We start from the raw sequence: 13,503 nt of genomic DNA on the forward strand, positions 1-13,503 counted from the left end.
TTTTATTTTATTTCATTACAAGTTATTTTAATGTAACATTGTATGTTGGACTTGAGCTTGTCCAAAATTGAGTTAATTTCTGCTTGACCCAAATTGACTTTTTTTATTTTATTCATTGTAAACAATACAGAGATAAATTATTCTCTCTGTGTATGAGCTTAATATCAGGATCATTATTAACAGAAGGAGTAAATATGTTTATTTGAGTGTAAGTTTTGGAATTTCCTGAGTGTAATCCAGGTTATGGTTTTGATTTTGTAAACATCAGGATCATTCTAGAAGGTTATTTTCCATTAGGAAATGTTTCGTTTAGAAAATGATAATTGTGACCTGAGGTCAATTAGAGAACTATATAATCTTGTAACTGTAAGGACTTGGACATTTGTGCTTTAACATCTAGAACTTTCGAGTTGTATTATGTTGTATCCAGTTGGGATGAATCTTTTTCTTCAAGTTATTTAATTCAAGTGATTATTTTCTTAAAATAAAAAAGTGCTCTGTTAAATTTTTGGATAAAGAGATTCAGTGGAATTTATACTGAATTCAAACTTGGAATTATGTCACTGTGATTCAACCAAAGACTGCTGACACATCAACACTCTATAAGCTACAACAGACATATCATCACCTTCAGTTTTTGGATTTCTTTGGGAATTTTATTGGGTTTTATTCAGGGCTTTTAAATTATTAGGATTTGTGTCTGTAATTCTTGGATTATTTTGGGATTTAATTTGCAATACCATATGTTTTTGTTTTTTTCATTTTCACTTTGTATTTTAGGGAAATAAATCATGTTAAATTTTACAAAGCTTGTTGTCTTTCACTCTTTTATGTTACTTATTTCAAGAGCAAAGACTCATAACACTTTTAACCCATAATGAACACATCATGTCTCAAATCAAACCATCCAGAAAGCACAGTCAAAGCAGGTGATAGAGCATTCAAGGTATGGTACAGAAACCATTGTTCTTCTTTGAATCACCATTACATTGACATTTTGACCCCAATAACATCAGGTGTCTTTCTTATCTCAAATGCATGCCATTTACAATGTTTGGTCAAGGTTCCTGGCATAGAAGTTATTGTGTGGAAGTAGTCTTCTGTCTTTCAGTCCCAGTGACCTTGACCTTTGACTGTTTGACCTGAAATCAATAGGTTTCTTCCTTGCCCTAAATGCAGTCTACTTACAAAGTTTGTCAACAGCAAATGAAACCAACTAGGGAGCAGATGGATTAATGTATGAACAACATTGTAATATGCTATGCAATGCTTTCTGGCATGTGTATTGAAAAAGGCAAGGAAATTAGAAATAGCACTTCAAACAAACTTACCTTTGCACATCGTTGTTTTCCATTTCACTCTGAATTTCTCGCATTCTTGGGTTTGAAACCCTCATGGACCTCATATACTCCTGTAAAAATGGGAAAAAAGGTATATTAATGGTACCAATTTTAAATAACATGCACACTTTTAAAAACCTTATTTCCACATACAAGAATTGTCAGAATCAATGACATACAGCAACCAGAAAGGCACACCCTACACAATTCCTGCATATATATATATATATATATATATATATATATATATATATATATATATATATATATATATATATATATATATATATATATGCCAGATATATAGATATAAAGCAGATTAAAAAAAACAAATTTGATTTCTCTTGCAGTCATGGTGGCTTAAAGGTTTGTGCACTATACCCACAACCAGTTGTTGGTTTCAAATGTCACTTTCAGCACTCTATTTGGCCACATCATGCAGATGAAATGGGAGCCAAGTGCCTATCCCTAGGGCAAACCAAGGTGGCTGGTCTGGGCTGGTATTGACTGAACCTGTTATCCTTGTGTACCCCATGCTCTGCCAAATGAGCTTCTTGGACCCACAAACAATGGGTTGCAGGTTTGAATCTTGCTTAGACAATCTGGGATCAGCTGCTGTGATGGTCAAGGCACTTTACTCCTGTTGCCAAATCAATAAATAGCCTTTCATGTTCTTGTTATATACCAATCAATCAACTGCCATTGGTCATCTTTTAGTGTCTCAGCCTGTTGCTAAACACAGGGTTGAGGTTTTAAAAAAGGATGGTTAAATGAGTTGTGTTGTTTTCTCTCTGGTTGTGGAAGTGGACATTATCTATGACAACTTAATGTCCACACTGGCTGTGGAAGTGGACATTATCTATGACAACTTGATGTCCACACTGGGCTGTGGAAGTGGACATTATCTATGACAACTTGATATCCACACCGGCTGTGGAAGTGGACATTATCTATGACAACTTAATGTCCACACCAGCAAATAACTATCTGGAGGTAATTTATTTGTCTGGGAAGATATAATCTGATATGTAGTGAAACCCTGCTATAACATCCTTTGTTGTAATACAAAGTCTGATATAGCATATATCATAGTTGGGGATGGCTCAAGATATTTTGCAGTAATTGCACTGATTGCCTGAAGCACTACAAAAATGTTAAGAGTCAAAATAAAAAAGTCTGATTTTCTAATTTATCAAGATATGTTGCATTCTCAAAGAAAAACAAATAGCACTGACTCTTCTTTAATTGTTAAATATGTTAGCTCCTTAAAATGCTGTTATTTGTAAATCATATTATTGCTGACCCATCAACAATAAAGCCATTAAGTCTTCTTTGTGTTTGTCTTCTATGCATCCTGTGTAAAACTGTTGCTCAATCAAGGGCAAACATGAGTCAACAGATCTTTGTTCAGTCATCTGGCATACACATCCAAATACCAATCAATGCTTTGGTCTAAAAATGTTTCTCACCTGAATTTGTAAATCAATTAACTTACATACCTATTTAAAGGTGCAAAAACTGAGTAACAATGAATCCTCAATTAACTATTCACTATAGACATAACAATGAATCCTCAATTAACCATCATGCACATAACAATGAATCCTCAATTAATCAGTATACACATAACAATGAATCCTCAATTAACATAATACACATCCAATGAAATATGCTTAATGCCCAAATTATCAGTAGCAGTTTTAGTCATTGCCACATACATCCCCACCTGTTTCATCATAGTGCTTTTTATTTTAGAGTCAGAAATACAAAGAGCAATTCTAAATCACATGCATACACTCAAAGCACTTGTTACTGTAATGCTAACTTTCAGGTTTGCAACCATTTAATTTGTGGGGATGGAATTATTTCCTTTACAATTAAACCTACTACTCCATGTTTTTGCTCTGTAGTAGTGCCAAATCAAAGTTGTAAACATACGCAACAATTAATATTGCTTTTTCTTTGTCCTTTTGAGAATAATAATAATAATAATAATGAGGACTTTGTATAGCGCCTAATCTTTAGAAGCTCTACGCGCTTTACAACATTAGACAACACCTATAAGATAAAAAACATATAATAATATTATTACAAAAAACAAACACCATGAAATTAGAAAAACATGAAAAAATAAAAAACATGCTGAGAATATTTCAGGTAGGAAACATTATTAGGTCTTTAAGTTTGTTCTTGCAGTCGAAATAAGTGAGTTTTGAGAGCCCTCTTAAATGTGATCACTGTGTCTCTGTGTCTAAGTTCAGTGGGCAATTCATTCCATGTTGCTGGGCCCTGGTATGCAAAAGAACGCTGTCCATATGGCTTTGTTTTCATAGTGGGAATAATGAGCATATGATTGTCAGAAGAGGAGCGTAACTATTTTGCTGGTGTGTACACATGGGTGAGGTCGGATTGGTATGTTGGACTAGAGTCCGACATTGAAATGTAGCACAGAGAACAAATTTTGTGTTTGATTCTGGATCGAATGGATAGCCAGTGTAGGGTACAGAGCAGCTGGAAGGTGTGCTCTGATCATGGTACTCTAAGTATGATCTGAGCAGCTGTGTTTTGAACTTTTTGAAGTTTCTGGAGTAGATATTGAGATGAACCAGACAGAATTGAGTTACAATAGTCCAGTCTTGAAAGTACTAATGAACACAAGTGTTTTAGTGGCATCAACTGAAAGATATTTGCAAATTAAGCTGATGCGTCTCAGCTCAAGATATGCAGCCTTGCATATGTTCATGACATGTTGGTGCAATTTGAGAGTACTGTCCAGAGTTACACCTAGGTTTCGTACTGATTGTGTGAATTTAATGTTGGCATTGCTGATATTTATTGTTTGAGGTAAAGGATGTGAATGAGAAAGTCTTTTTGTTGTGATCAGAATGGCCTCAGTTTTATCTTCATTCATCTGCAGCTTGTTACATGTCATCCATGATTTCACATCAGAAATGTACCTCTCTACACCTTGGATGGTAGCATCAGCTTCAGTTGGGTGGCTAGATTTGTATATTTGGGTGTCATCAGCGTACAATTGGTGAGACACTGGATGATGATCTATGACACTTGAGAGTGACTGAGTGTACAGAATGAAGAGAACAGGTCTAAGAACAGACCCCTGTGGAACACCACAACATAGATCAACTGGGCTGGAGTGTATTCCATTTGCAGATACAATTTGTGTCCTGTTGACCAAGTAGGACTTGAACCACAGTAAGGCTGTATCATGAATGCCAAATACATGCTGGAGACAGTGAAGTAATATATCATGGTCTATTGTGTAAAATGCTGCAGACAAATCAAGGAGGGTGAGGACTGTAATCTTTCCGCTATCCAACGCAGAAAGAATGTCATTAACTACTTTCAGAAGAGTAGTTTCAGTACTGTGGCAAGGGCGCTATGCAGATTGTACATTGCTAAAAAGACTGTTTGAATTTAGATGAGATACAAGCTGGGATAGAAGAACTGTCATGGAACTGTATATGCGTTATATCAATAAATATATGTTGTCAAAAATGTACTCGGGTTTCGTTGCCACGTACAGCATCACCCGAGGGTGGTATATTTTTTCAGCTCTAGTTATTTCAAAATCCTGAGTGAAACTCAGACCATGCTGCATGAGCAAATTGCCTGCAGTGGGAAACCTAAGTACCTAGCTGCGCATATCTGTCACAACTAGTGTACATATAGAGTAAATTCTCTATAACCAAATTACATTACGCTGAGTCTTGTCAGAAAGCTTACCCTTTTATGGGAGCAAATCTCCAGCTGTAGAGGTAATGAAATTTAAGTAACCTTTATTACTATTCGTTTTATATGACAGAATTGTTTTCGTACTTTAGATGCTTTAGAATTTATTCTAAATTCTACAGTGAGTCAATACCTAGGTTATACAACGCCATATTAGAAATACTACAGTCTGGTTCGAGTTAGCTATTTGTTGTAACTGAACAGACAAATAGATATTTAATTATACGCTGCATGCATTGAACGATTAATGTAATGGGTAACGAATTCATTTGCGCGCAAGAGCAACATATATTAATGCAGAAGTACTTATCCGTGTCATATGTACTACACGGTTTAGTTATAATTTTAGCTGCCTTATGCCATGCCTTGTATATGGTTTGATGTGGAGTCACCAGCTGTAGAGCTGCTTTATACACGCCTGCCATGCCTTATACATCGTTTGATGTGGAGTCACAGAACTCTGTGTGGTTTCGTGTGACGTATATGCTGTGTTATGGTGAAGTAGGATCATAAGAGTGTACTGGTTTTGTCAATACGGGGGACCAGGGCTTTGGGTCTGTGATTGATGTGAGGGCTCTCGAGGGATCGTTCAACAGACTGAGAGGGACATACCATGCATGGGTGCTTCTCTGGCCATTGACTAGAGCGAGTGGAATCGGAGTTTCATCTTGGACGTCAAATGGGTGCCACGATAGTTATATACAGTGTTCCATGTTATTTCCACTATTGCTATCTCATAATTTCATCCATTCCTATCGCAATATCGTTATATGAATGATCGATAGGTTCATAATTTCATTCATTCCTATTTCAATATCTGTTTACAATCAATAGGTTCATAATTACATGCATTTCAAAATCGTTATTTGAACGATACATTCAAATTTACATTCATTTCAGTATCATTATATGAATGATACATTCAAATTTACCTGCATTTCAAAATCATTATTTGAACGATATATTCAAATTCACATGCATTTCAATACTGTTGTATGAATGATACATTCAAGATTTTGTTTATATTGGGGTATAGATCATATACTTTAATTTTGTTGATCGGTGATAGGATATAATTCACGTTTGTTTGAAATTCCATTTGTTAAATTCATGTTTGAGGTTTTTCTCGTTGAGTTAATTGTTGTTGATAGTTCCATGTTAGGAACTTCATAATTTGCCTTATCTTTTTGTTTATAATGGTGTCAGATTTGTTAATATTTAATTTGCATTTATAAATAAACATCTTATAAACGCAGTTGCTTTTGGTGTCTTCCCTAAACCAGTCCCAACCTGGCTTCATCCTGTGACAACAACCTTTTCTAAGATTTTTGATATGAATGGGAGATTAGAAACTGTGCCGTAGTTCTTTAAATTGTTATGGTCTAGTGTTGGTTTCTTCAGCAGAGGCTTTACAATGGCAGTTTTGAAAAAATGATGGGAATTCCCCGGATGAGAGAGAGGTATTAATAACATCAGTTAGTGAAGGCAATACTGGATCTAACGACTCAATTGGCTTTGTGGAGGTACCTCTTCCCACACAAAACTGAATGGTTTACTCACGAGCTTCATCCAGGCACACATGCTGAATTGTTAATCAAGTACATTATGAACCTTAACATCCCTTATGAATTTTTGTTAAAGTGTCTATCAAAAAGCTGACTATTTTCCGCATATGTTGGGACATGAAAAAATAATTATTTTTAACAGCACATGTTGGGACAAGAAAAAATAATAGTTCACCAGAACATCTGGTGAATTTTTAAAAAATCCACATTATGTGTCCCAAGATTTAGGAAATTAAATAAATTGTGTTCAATTTGCACCCCCCTGCCACAACCAGCCACACCACATGTTACAATAAAATCGATAAATAAAATGCCTTTTTGATAATAAAGTGAAAGAAACTGAACTTGTACAGTTATCATTTATTCACTTTTTTGGTCAACATTAGCATTTTATTAAAGGTAAAATATATCCACGAACTCCATATAAGTAGAACATGCATCCACAGTGTTATCGCTTTCGTCAGACAATACAATACATTAGTTACTGATGTAAATATTGAGAAACGAATCATGTTTGGTTGTCCTCAAAGGTTTGAATGTCATGTGAATGAAAACTGGATCATGGAAAATAACATATGAATGAGAAAGAGAAAGAGTGTTGATTATCAACCCCATTGCTCAAAAGTACCTGCCATTCATGCGTGACACAGTGTAAGGTACAAAATAATAAAGACAGTATTATATCCAGGGTAACAATATGACAATATCTCGCCAACTAAATCATTATTAGAAATACATACACTGTGAGTACAAATGACAATCTTTTTTGATTTTGATTCCATGGGTTACAAAAATTATTGTTAAAGAAAGTTAATGCTGTGTAAAATATTTACACTGAAGAACTCTAAACTTATTTGTGTCAATTATGACTACAGATGGTATATAAATGAAAGCCCAGGTGTTGAATAAACACACCTTATAACAGCCATAAAATTGTTTGAACTTACCGGTAGGATATCAAATACGAAGGTTAATTTATTACAAAGCAAGCCAACCCCAGAAGCAGACTTTGGATTCCTTTTAGCATGGAGATTTTAAAAAAAAACTATACTAATGTATACAATGTTGGCTGACATGGGGAAGCAAACTTTAATTTCTTTCTACCGGTTTTCACTGGGATTTTGAATTCTTTTTAGAAACAATGGAACACTTTGAAATGATAACTTCTCACACATTTACACAAAAAGTGATTCCTCGCAGTCATTGTTATCGCATACATAGCATATATAAAGGGGAATAAAAATAAATAAAACCACATCATAGATCTCCGCTATTATGGATAAGTTTGTGGTGCGATACTCAAGTGGTGAAGAGGCCTTGCCTTGTGCATGGAAAGAAAATGAATTGCCTAAAGCTTCACATAAGAGGCCTATAGGTCGACCAAAAAAGCGTGCTAGAGAGGAGGAGTGAGATGTAAAAGAAAATGAACCAGGTAACAAAAAGACACAAAACTGGAGACCCGTCAGGAGAGAGAAGATGCCTACGAAAATGATGTCAGGTGAGGGCATTAAAAGCATGTTACATTAAAGCAAAAAGAGAAATTTCTCAAAATTGCATGGAATTTGAGTAACAGCAAGACACTTTGAAATCCTAAAGTCAACCATTGCAAATTGGTCAAGAATAGACTTTTCTCAGCAGCTGAATGAATGGAGACATTTAGCAAAGAGTGGGAGACCAGTATCATATGACAATGAGTTAGATGGAAAAATTGTATAGTGGGTTCTCGTCCAATGCGATCTGCAGATACCTGTTAGTGTGGACACTATAAGCGCTTATGCCAAGGAATTTGTGTCAAGTGAACGTACAGAAAACGAGTTACAGGTGAGTAGGAACTGGGCAACAGGCTTTTTAAAGCGACACAACCTCATGCTTCATTCACTGACAATGATGTCCCAGAGTCTCCCAGAAGATTTGGAGGAGAAAATAAAATTGTTCCATGAATTCTTAAAGGCCAGAAGAGAAGACAATTTCAAAGACAAGATGATAATTAACATGGATGAAACTCCTATGTACTTTGATCTCGTTCCCGGATGAACTGTTGAAAAGAAAGGTATTAAAAGTGTGAGAATTTGCATGACTGGTGCGGATAAAAAGCATCTAACCTTAGTACTTGCAGTTTCCGCAGCAGGACATGTGTTGCCCCCAATGACAATTTTTCATGACATGAGGGAGTTAAAAGATATTCAGGCACCAAAAGGTTGGATCATATGTGTGCAGGAGAATGGTTGGGTTGATGAGGAGGTGATGCTGCAGTGGATTAAAGAGATATATCTCAAGTATACAGAAAAGAAATGAGCTCTTTTAGTGATGGATTCATTCCAGGCACATATTACAGATGCTGTAAAACAGGCTTTGAGAAGGGGTAACATGGTGCCTGCAGTTATTCTGGGTGGATGCACCTGCAAGATACAGCCACTAGATGTCAGTGTAAAAAACAGGTCAAGTCCGACATGAAAAGCTGGAAAATTTTATTCATAAAGCTGCAGAGGGCCTTTCCAAGGAAAATGACAACACATCTCATATTAAGATAAACAGTTGTGGAAGCAGCTGAATCACTTCGGGACAAGCCAAATCATTTAAAGTTTGTGGTATTAACAAAAACTTGAATGGATGTGAAGACAATATCATAAGAGATACTGAATCGGATGGCAGTGACAGTGAAGAGGACAAATTTGATTGAATTGAGCCTGAGAAGGTTGAGTGGGCAATTAAAAATGTGGACAGATTGAAGGATTTAAATTAAATATATTAGCAGCATGCAAGTTTGTTCAGCAGTACTTGGGTTATGTCAGATATCACAAAAGATGTTCATTTTCAGAATTAGTATGTTTATCAATCACTCTGTACCATCACTATTTACCGGTATCTCTCTCTTTCTCTTTCTTTCTCTCTCTCTCTCTCTCTGAATATATATTTTACGTAATTACAGTGACTAGTTTATACTGTGCTCATCGATAATTATTTTGCCATAATAAGTCGTGTAACGAGCACGAACGGCAAACAAACCTTGACATTTAATTTTAAAAAAAAACTTTGTTGAAGCACAATTTAGAACAGATAAAGTTGAACTCGTTCTCATATACACAAACAATTCATTTTTACCTGAGCTCTTGTTCTTAGCAAATCTGTATCTAGGAAGAAAAGTGTAGACAAACAACAATCAGTGTTTTCTTTTTTAAAGTTTTCTTTACTAAACTTTACGTTTGATTGCATTTTCCAACATGTAATTTTCAAATGATTTAAAAGGTGTCCCACCATTCATGACTCTAAAATAACAATGTGCCCCAGAACATACAGTGTACAGAAAAATTACTTTTAAAATAAATTTATGGCGTCCCAGCAAATATTTTGTCCCAACATATACAGTAAATATGGTATCTGGACATGTCTAGTAAATATGAATGTTTCAGAACATACAGTATTTTGCAAAGTAGGATATATGTATTATCAAGAAACAAAGTATTTGGAATCTAGCAGGAAAACTTTAGAAATGACTATTATGAATACAATGAGAGCAGTTCGTACATTATGCAATAACTGTTATTAATATTAATATGTTTAATATTAAACAGTTTAATATGCATTAAGTTGGTGACCTCGTTGTTGAAGTCCTTAGATTTGAACCACTCTGCACATCTTAAACAGCTATGAACATACCAAGGCAAAATTTCTTCAGTTAACTGACATGGTTGGATACGGCATATGGTACACAGCACAATAGCACTTTATGGACCCTGACCATAGTGTTACAGTAGAACCCCGCTATAATGCAATAATTGGGGTCCAAAAAATTGGATTGCATTAATATCCCAGTCGTATTAATGCGGGGTTTTACAGTATTTTACTTTTTTCAGAGAACAACTCATTGGTACATACACGTGTATTCATTTTTAATGCATATGATGAATAGGGTATCAACACCGTTTACTATCGTGCCATCGTGGCAAGCAGTTTATCCATAATGCATGTAATTCCATTGAAAATTGCACACAGATTTACAATATTGTGTCTGAATTCAACGTCTAATATACAGCAAGAACAGAGTATTAACACCATTTACTTGCTGTCTGATATCGTAGTTGGGGCTTGCAATTAATCTATTTTACATGCAATTCCACTGCAAAAATTGCATACATATTTAAACTATTCAATAATTTTTTCACAGATCATTATGTGTCTGAATTCAATAGGAAAAATTAACAGCAAAATTAGGTTAAGAATGACAAAGCACTTGTACGGTTCATTATGTTCCCGGGTCTATGAACAGTGTCTGTACAAATTTCATACTGCTGACATTTTCTCATATGCATTTCTGTGTACATTTATCCAATGCAAATTTCCAATAATTAACGCTTGTACGCCCATTCTTTTGAATGTCTCCAGCAAGAATAATTAAGAACCAATGCATGCTTTCAGCATGCATATAACTTTTACTTCAGATTTTGTGAATATTGAAAGAAATGTGTGGAAACTATGATACTAATCACTGCGCAAAGTGCAGAGAACGACTTATGTTTGTGAACTTGCTTTTCCATAACGGTAAAATATTTTTAAAATCAAAAAATAGAAATTAATAACAGTTCATAATCAAACACCATACACATGTAAAACCAGAGAACTAAGTGCAGTAGGCCTGCAATGGTCACGAGTCTCTTTTATACAAAATTTGAAGCTGAATGCATGTACAATTTCATACCCTTCAATTTCCAGCTAATAAAGTGGACATTATTTACTGGTCAAATGATTGCGTCTAATAACACCGCCAAACCCAGCAAACATGTTGTCGGCTTTTGTTTTTTGATATTTATTAAATTGTGAGAATCTGTTATCAACCACCGCATTGTCTGCTGCTTGGCTGTGTATGCAGTTAAAGAAGAAACACATGTTGGCTATTGTTTGAGCAATGATTGTATACAGAATTATTTGAAGACAATTACAAAGACGACTTACAGGCGTTATTCATCGATCAGTAATAAGTAACATTTCCGGTAATGTTTATTTTGGCATAACACTTCAAGAACCCCGTGATATTGTTAAATTTCACAAGCAATGCCATCTTCGTATTAAAATTCATATGTGAACTCTTCCCCAAAATGATAATAAATGTTTTACACACTATTTCTCGTACTTAAAAAAAATAAAACTTTCCCTGTACGAGAAAAATACATGCACATGCATTTTAAATTTCAGGAACCATGCCACGATCATATTATATTCGAATTCATACGCAATCTCTTTCCCAAAATGATAATAAATCTTTTATACACTATTTCACATACTTGGAACAAAAAATATTTTTACATGTGTGAATGAATATAAACAATTTCGGGAGCCACGCCACGATCGCGTTATATTCGAATCTGTGTTATCACAGGGTGCGTTATGGCAGAGTCACACTGTATAACGGGATTGCACTTTATGGACCCTGACCAGTGTTATAAGACATGACTATCGACCCTGACCATAATGTTATAATGGGATTTCACTTTATGGACCCTGACCATAGTGTTATAATGGGATTTTACTTATGGACCCTGACCATAATGTTATAATGGGATTTTACTTATGGACAATGACCTTAGTGTTATAATGGGATTTCACTTTATGGACCCTGACCATGGTGTTATAATGGGATTTCACTTTATGGACCCTGACCATAATGTTATAATGGGATTTCACTTATGGACCCTGACCATAATGTTATAATGGGATTTTACTTATGGACCCTGACCATAATGTTATAATGGGATTTTACTTATGGACAATGACCTTAGTGTTATAATGGGATTTCACTTTATGGACCCTGACCATGGTGTTATAATGGGATTTCACTTTATGGACCCTGACCATAATGTTATAATGGGATTTCACTTATGGACCCTGACCATAATGTTATAATGGGATTTTACTTATGGACCCTGACCATAGTGTTATAATGGGATTTTACTTATGGACCCTGACCATAGTGTTATAATGGGATTTCACTTATGGACCCTGACCATAATGTTATAATGGGATTTTACTTATGGACTCTGACCATAGTGTTATAATGGGATTTCACCTATGGACCCTGACCATAATGTTATAATGGGATTTTACTTATGGACCCTGACCATAGTGTTATAATGGGATTTTACTTATGGACCCTGACCATAGTGTTATAATGGGATTTCACTTATGGACCCTGACCATAATGTTATAATGGGATTTCACTTTATGGACCCTGACCATAATGTTATAATGGGATTTTACTTATGGACCCTGACCATAGTGTTATAATGGGATTTCACTTATGGACAATGACCTTAGTGTTATAATGGGATTTCACTTTATGGACCCTGACCATAGTGTTATAATGGGATTTCACTTTATGGACCCTGACCATAATGTTATAATGGGATTTCACTTTATGTTCCCTGACCATAATGCTATAATGGGATTTCACTTTATGAACCCTTGACCATAGTGTTATAATGGGATTTTACTTATGGATCCTGACCATAGTGTTATAATGGGATTTCACTTATGGACCCTGACCATAATGTTATAATGGGATTTCACTTTATGGACCCTGACCATAATGTTATAATGGGATTTTACTTATGGACCCTGACCATAGTGTTATAATGGGATTTCACTTATGGATCCTGACCATAGTGTTATAATGGGATTTCACTTATGGACCCTGACCATAATGTTATAATGGGATTTCACTTTATGGACCCTGACCATAATGTTATAATGGGATTTTACTTATGGACCCTGACCATAGTGTTATAATGGGATTTCACTTATGGACAATGACCTTAGTGTTATAATGGGATTTCACTTATGGACCCCGACCATAG

The 13,503-nt window shown here is 35.2% G+C and overlaps 1 protein-coding gene across 5 annotated transcripts in view; it reads right to left on the minus strand.

The window, feature by feature from the left end:
• The window catches only part of LOC149790758 (E3 ubiquitin-protein ligase NRDP1-like), an 87,709-nt gene that overhangs the window by 30,179 nt on the left and 44,027 nt on the right, over positions 1–13,503 (minus strand). For all 5 annotated transcript variants that reach the window (XR_016423895.1, XR_016423894.1, XR_016423893.1 and 2 more), the window contains exon 5: positions 1,332–1,411. Coding sequence is in view for 2 of the 5 variants with exons in the window: in XM_089972826.1 (XP_089828952.1) it covers positions 1,332–1,411 (80 nt within the window). In the remaining 3 variants the exon portion in view is untranslated. The remainder of the gene's footprint in view (positions 1–1,331; positions 1,412–13,503) is intronic.

This window comes from Sinohyriopsis cumingii, chromosome 10, assembly GCF_028554795.1.
Source record: "Sinohyriopsis cumingii isolate HCF-2022 chromosome 10, ASM2855479v2, whole genome shotgun sequence".
NCBI lineage: Eukaryota > Metazoa > Mollusca > Bivalvia > Unionida > Unionidae > Sinohyriopsis > Sinohyriopsis cumingii.